The 6,522-nt window shown below is 49.5% G+C and overlaps 1 protein-coding gene across 1 annotated transcript; it reads right to left on the bottom strand.

Moving 5' to 3' along the window:
• Window positions 1-1,327: 1,327 nt before the first annotated feature.
• On the bottom strand, window positions 1,328-3,577 carry UQCRQ (ubiquinol-cytochrome c reductase complex III subunit VII). The gene is made up of 2 exons (XM_074156349.1): window positions 3,373-3,577; window positions 1,328-2,346 (listed from the first exon to the last, which is right to left on the bottom strand). The coding sequence occupies exons 1-2, from the start codon at window positions 3,524-3,526 to the stop codon at window positions 2,252-2,254; spliced, it is 249 nt and encodes an 82-aa protein (XP_074012450.1). The 5' UTR covers window positions 3,527-3,577; the 3' UTR covers window positions 1,328-2,251.
• Between the last annotated feature and the right edge of the window lie 2,945 nt (window positions 3,578-6,522).

Genomic DNA, 6,522 nt, shown 5'->3' with positions numbered 1-6,522 from the left:
CTGGCAGCGATCTGTTTACCCTGGGCAAGAAACTGGGGAAATAAAAGAGTTGTTTCCATGTTACAAGCCCAGCACGACGGGAAACTGCCACGGCAAAGACGTTACAACAAACAAACAAACAAACAAACAAGACACAAAATGTTGCTCTGTTGCCACTTCTGACATTTGGGAAAGACAGAACAGAATTAGATGATTGAAAAATTTTCAGAGGCTTTGTTTGGATTCTGAAATACCCACTGGCTGAAATCCCAGCCGCCACACGTCCAGCAGCAGCCAGCCCTGCCAGCGTCCGTCTCCCTGCCCGGCGGGAGGCACAGGGGCAGCGGAGGCAGAGGAGGGAGGAAGGAGGAAGGCTCAGCGTGGTTGCAGCAGGCCAGCGGTGGAGCAAAGGCTGAGGAGGCGCAGTTTGCCCGCTGGCCGCCGCCTGGCCGGGCTGCGGTGCCCGGGGTGACCGGTGGGTGGCTGGGGTGAAGGTGCCGCGCTGTTGACAGTGGCCCAGCAGCTGGTTCAGACACGGTTCATCTGCCTGTGAACGGGGGCAGAGACCTCGCGAGGGCACCGAGATGGCACTGCTCGCCTTCAGCAGAGCTGCTGAGACAAAATGCCTGGAAAAAACCAGCTATTTACTGAAGCTACCCCGGTAAACATTCACACGTGCTCTCATTCAGGCTGCGTGTGCCCTCAGGGGCTAAATCAGCAGGACAGAGCTTTCAATAAGGTCTGCCTCTAGACGTCTTTGCCAGCTCTCACAGTCGCAGCAGTCCCTTCGTGGCTCCCTGCTCGCTTAAACTGTCCAGAAAATACCACCGAGCTGAAACGTGGAGTTAAATTTAAGCCCAGAATATTTTTAGCACAACTTGCAGCGCTGAGTGACTTGTGTTACTCCTGTTTACGCCAACCTCAGCCTGCCCTTGGGGTAAAGACAAGAGTGGTAGGAACAGCCTAAGACCGAGCTTAGTCTCATGTCCTTTTAAATGTATATTAAGAGCCCCCAAAGCATATATTTTTATAGCATTATAGCTATAAAAATTGATATCCCTCCCCTCCAACTTCTTGACGTGGAAGACTGAGCATCATTGTCTTCCAGAGAGCCCAGCCCTGGGACAGCAGCACAGGGAAACGTCACTCCTGCCCTGTGGATAAGATAAACTCTCGGTACCAGCTCCAGGAACAGCACGACAGGAGATAAACGCGTGGCTCTGCGCGGGGCATGAGCCTCAGACACTCAGCTCAAGGCTGAAAGGAAAAAATAAAGGGGTAAAGGAACCAGCCAGATGTTCTGGACTTTGAACAGTGAAGCTTGTTTATGCACTTGGAGCCACAGGGTGAATTTGTCACATAAGTAAGTTTACTAAACATTTTTTAATCACCTCCAGGTATTAAACAGCGTTGTGTCTCCTGGTAGTTACCAACAAGAAACTTCTGCTCCGGCCTTTAACACTAATTAGATATCAGAATTACAGTTAAGCATGTGATTAACGTTAATAAATACGATAACTAGGTAATTAGTATCACAGAACCATAGACCAGCCCAGGCTGGAAGGGACCTCAAAAGATCCCTTTTGTGGGAAGGAAGCCCAGATGAGATTATCCAACACCCTGTCCGGTCACCAACACCTCCCCGGGGAGGTTGTTCCAGTGATTGATTGTTCTCACGGTGAAAAAAAATTCCTCTCTTACATGGCAGTGAAATCTCTGCCGGTGCAGACTGTACCTGTTGCTCCACGTCTTCTGGCCGCGAAGGGGGAGCCTCTGCGCAGGGCTCAAAGTCCCCATTCAACCCCGAGCCATCAGCCAGCTCTGGCTGTTTGGGTCAATACCAGCTGAGGTGGCCTGTTTGTTGTTCACAGGTATCAAGGTTAAAGGAAAAAGCAGTGGCCAGGGATGGAAAGGCAAAGGAAGCAACGAGCCGTTATTTAAAGCACCTCCAGCTGATGGCAGCCCTGGCCACACCAGTTACACTGAGGAAGAAACAGGAGCCCAAAAAGGCTGGAAATGCTCTAAGATAGGGGAGTTTGAGCACACAGAACTTTAGCCCGATTATCTCCCCAGACAGGGTGAACCAGACAGAGATTTGCTGCTACTCACCTTAAAGCATCTCAAGACACAGATTTCACACAAAGTCATGGGACAAAGTTAAAGTTTATTAGACAAGATTTATCTCCCTGTTTATACCCTTCTAGTCATGTGAAGGAGCTTAGCAACACCACGCTGATAATACAGGGAGGTAACAGTCTCCTTATTAAGTCAATTACTGGTCGTTTTCATAGTCAGCAGGGTTCTTCCTCTTCAGTCTCTCAAACTCTTGTGTTCCCCAGGAGTAAAGGAGATAGGCTCCCAGAAAGGCTGGAAAGGAAAGGGGAGACTCGCAAGTCGCCATGCAATCAGCACGGAGTGGCTCGAGCCACCGGGCTTCTGTGACAAGAGACTGCATTACACAGGGGCAACACTACACAGACAGAACGGGGCTGGAAGGGACCTTTCAGATCATGGAGTCCAACCATCAACTCAGCACTGACAAACCCACCACTGACCCATGTCCCTCAGCACCACCTCTGCCTGGCTTTGAAATACCTCCAGGGATGGGGACTCCACCACTGCCCTGGGCAGCCTCTTCCAAGGCTTGACAACCCTTTTGGTGAAGAAATTTTTCCCAATATCCATCCTAAACCTCCCCTGGTGCAACTTGGGGCCGTTTCCTCTTGTCCCATCGCCTGTTCCTTGGGAGAAGAGACCGACCCCCCATGGCTACACCCTCCTTTCAGGGAGTTGGAGAGAGTGAGAAGGTCTCCCCTCAGCCTCCTTTTCTCCAGGCTGAACACCCCCAGCTCCCTCAGCCGCTCCTCACAAGACACGTGCTCCAGACCCCTCACCAGCTCCGTTGCCCTTCTCTGGACACGCTCCAGCCCCTCAATGTCTGTCTTATAGTGAGGGGCCCAAAACTGGAACCAGCACTTGAGGTGGGGCCTCACCGGTTCCCAGTACAGGGGGACCATCACTGCCCTAGTCCTGGTGGCCACGCTATTGCCAATAAAGGCCAGGATGCTGGTGGCCTTCTTGGCCACCTGGGCACGCTCCTGGCTCATATTCATCTGGCTGTCCACCAACCCCCCCAGCTCCTTTTCCCTCTTTCAGGTGTAGACAGCGAGAAGGTCTCAGCCTCCATTTCTCCAGGTTAAACACCCCCAGCTCCCTCAGCCGCTCCTCATAACGTGCTCCAGTCCCCGTTCCTCTTCTCTGGACAATCCCCCATCCCCAAAATAGGGATGCTGAGGGGGGCCGGATCCCTGAGGTATCTCCCCCGGGGGTGTTGGATCCCTGAGGTATCCCCCCCCCACCGCTACCACCCCGCCCGCCATGCCCGGTACTTACGGGGCACCACCTTGAAGACCTGGGAGCTGAAGCGCCGCCAGACGTTGGGGACCCCGTGGGAGAAGACACTGGGGAAGGCGCGTTGCTCGAAGGGGGAGAGGCTGTAGGTGATGACATGGCGAACCCGCGCCAGGTTACCGAAGTGAATGCCCATGGCGGCGCCGTGTCACCTTCCCCGCTCAAGGCCTTTGCCGCCGCCCGCCCCGGAAGCGGAAGCGGCATCGGAGATGCCGCTTCCGCTTCCGGGGCGGGCGGCGGCCCCTCCCCTCAGGCGCTCCCTCAGCGTTGCCGCCCGGCTGATGACCGTGTAAAAACACCATTTAAATGCTCAAATTGTAATAATTTAATCGCGGTGACGTTTCCCATGAGTGGGGGGGGGCTTCAAAAAGGGCGAGCCGGCGCCGCTTAATTACCAAATCTTCTCCTCGACGCCGTTAGCAGTGATTCATACTGAGAGGCCGCACGGCTAAGGAGGATTCTATCCTTGAGTCTGTCCAGGATGAATTAATGAACGAGTTCCTAATCTAGGAAAGTTAAGTGGTGGTATCGTTCTTGAGGAGGCAGACGGAGCACGTGGGCCTTGAAAAATGCTACTAATCCACGTGGTTTTGAAAAGTTTGAGCCAAACTGGGTGGAAAAGTGAAGATTCGAAGTGTCCTAAACTCAGCTGCCTTCATTATACTACTAAAAATCACACCTACAGGTCAAGAAGACCCTCATCCAGGTGAAGACCATTCCTCTGAGCACGTGTAGTAGCTATAACTGGATTGGGTAACCGTAGGTAAATTACAGAGAGGAGGTACTAATATGATAATGATGTAAAGTGTATATGAAATGGCCCTATTCGGAGTCCTTGGTTTGTGGGAAGCCACCAAGCACCCAGCCTCATACAACTCTGAAATAAATACTCAATAAGTGACTCGTCCTGGTGTGGGAGATCGGCTGCTGCCCACCGGGGAACAAAGACGATTTTTCGGACACCAGCTTTGTGAGGGGACGCCTCAAAATCATCTCATTAATACCAAAACCAAGCCTGTTGTCATAGAAGAGGCCAGCTTTTTGTGGCGATGACAGTTTCCTACCTCAGCAAGGGGTTTTGAATACTTGAATTATTCTTAGAATAAATATCGTAGAATCATCTGGGCCGGAAGGGACCTTCAAAGGTCATCTAGTCCGACCCCCCCACAGTCAGCAGGGACACCCCCAGCTAGACCAGGTTGCCTAGGGCCTCGTCGAGCCTTACCTTGAATGTCTCCAGGGAAGGGGCCTCAACCACCTCCCTGGGCAACCTGTTCCAGTGCTCAAATATTGCTGCAGACTGAAAATGTTGTAGTAACATAAATCCATCCTGGAGAATGTGGTCTCAAATCTTTAATCCGTTCTCGAGGTTACATATTTCTGAAGCTGCACCCAAAAATGCAGTCTCTTTAGCTTGATTTCAGCCCTTTGTCTTTTCCATTTGTGCCAAAGAAAGAAGTAACTTTATTTTCTTCTTCCGTAGAGCTGAATCCCCACCGTTGGGAAGGGATTAGTGGGAGTGGCGCTGTGTTAGGCAATTTGATTTAAACCAAACAAATGCAGCACAGACTGTGGCCTGGGATTTTATTTTTTTTTTGTTTGACAGCAAGGTATTTACCTTGAGCTGTCGGTGTTTATGTCAAACGTGCTTTCAGTTAGAGCCAAAGCGAGCGCTATTTTTAGTTCAGCAGCTCCAGGCTCATGCAATCTTCAGTTAGAAGCTTCATTTTGATGGAAGTTATGGGACTGTTAGCCTGAGGGTGTGGCTCTTGGGCAAGTGTCACCCCAGCAGTGCTGAGGTGAACCATTGTCACTGTCAGAGCAGGTCACAGGGTCCCCTCGGGTCCAGCCCTTCCCCTGCCAGGCACAACGCCCAGCCCTGGGGAGCTGCACGGGTCAGGATCTGGTTGGGAGGCTTATTGTGGAAAGCTCAGGCATTTACGTATCAGTGCATTAGTGACTCATCAATTTAAAGGCTATTCCTAACGACTTTTGCAAATACAGTGCTGCTCCATGTCCTTTCATTAAAAAAAAAAAAAAAAAAGTTAAATCCCTACCAAAGCTGGGGTTTTTTGTGTGTGAGCCCCATCTAAAGCCCTCTCAGCTTGGGTGCCCAGCCTGAAACTACCATTTTTGACAAAAAAAAAACCACCCTAGAAAAGTCCAGGAGAAAATAAATCAATTGTAGGCACTGTCACCTACAATCCTACTGTGAGAGGAAATGAGGCTGTGGCCCCACATTTTCAGACTAAACCAATTTAACAGCATTTAAATAAACTAATCTAAAAGGCTTCTAAAAGCTTTTTTTTTTTTTTTTTTAAGCTGAAAGCATTGACCATTTCTTCACAATTCTGAAGCAAGTGGCAGAGCAGTTCCACGTGGAGGATCCTGCACCCTCACCCTGAGAACAGCTTGTGGTTTGTTCTTGGACTGGATCAAGCCTTTCTGTTTGTAACAGCTCCCTCCCCTGTAAGCTGGGGCCAGTTCTTACTCAAATACTTCGGTTATTTAGATGTCTACAAGTTATGACACAGCTGTCCTTAAATCCTCACCCCCCTGTGGTTGAGAAAGCCCAAAAATGCGACAGAAGAACAGCAAGAAACAACCTGGTAACTTTTTACAGAACTGTAAAGAAGAGTTTTCTTCTTCCTTGGGGGAACTGGAAATGCGGTGGGGAAAAAGAATGAAAAACTGAGAAAGAAATTTGAACATTAAAGACTTTCCTCTCTTCCTGGAGACGGCACACAAAGGATTTCTTTATGTAGAGGAAAACCAGCAGGCACTGAATGTGAGTGGTATGCATGAGAGGCATTTATTTCTTTTTTTTAAATGTATAACAAAACAGCTTAAAATAGACATCTGGTAGTTGAAACCTTTTCTATATTTTAAATGCAAAATTACTCCAATAAAAAGATATTATTTACATTTAATTTCACATTCTAGAAAGGCTGAGTGGCTACAAAAATAAGTGCTATGATGCAAACACCTTCTACTAACTCCACGCTCAATCCCAGCCGATTCTGTAGCGCTCTTGGAATGACACAAATGCCGTTTGGTTGGTTACAGCTACAGACAACATTGAGAATGCAAAAAATACCCAAACCCAGAGTAAAATCAAGGAGGAGTCGCCCA

The sequence above is a fragment of the Numenius arquata genome, chromosome 11 (assembly GCF_964106895.1).
Source record: "Numenius arquata chromosome 11, bNumArq3.hap1.1, whole genome shotgun sequence".
Classification (NCBI taxonomy): Eukaryota; Metazoa; Chordata; class Aves; order Charadriiformes; family Scolopacidae; genus Numenius; species Numenius arquata.
The sequence above is the reverse complement of the archived record's forward strand: the minus strand, read 5'-3'. Positions and strand labels throughout refer to the sequence as shown.

What these genes read in the sequence shown, in the direction of transcription:
- UQCRQ (XM_074156349.1), bottom strand. Translation starts at nt 3,526, where the DNA reads ATGGGCATTCACTTCGGTAACCTGGCGCGGGTTCGCCATGTCATCACC. An exon ending in GGTCTTCAAGGTGGTGCCCC is followed by an intron (nt 2,347 to 3,372) that starts GTAAGTACCGGG and finishes TTTCCTTTCCAG; the next exon opens with CCTTTCTGGGAGCCTATCTC.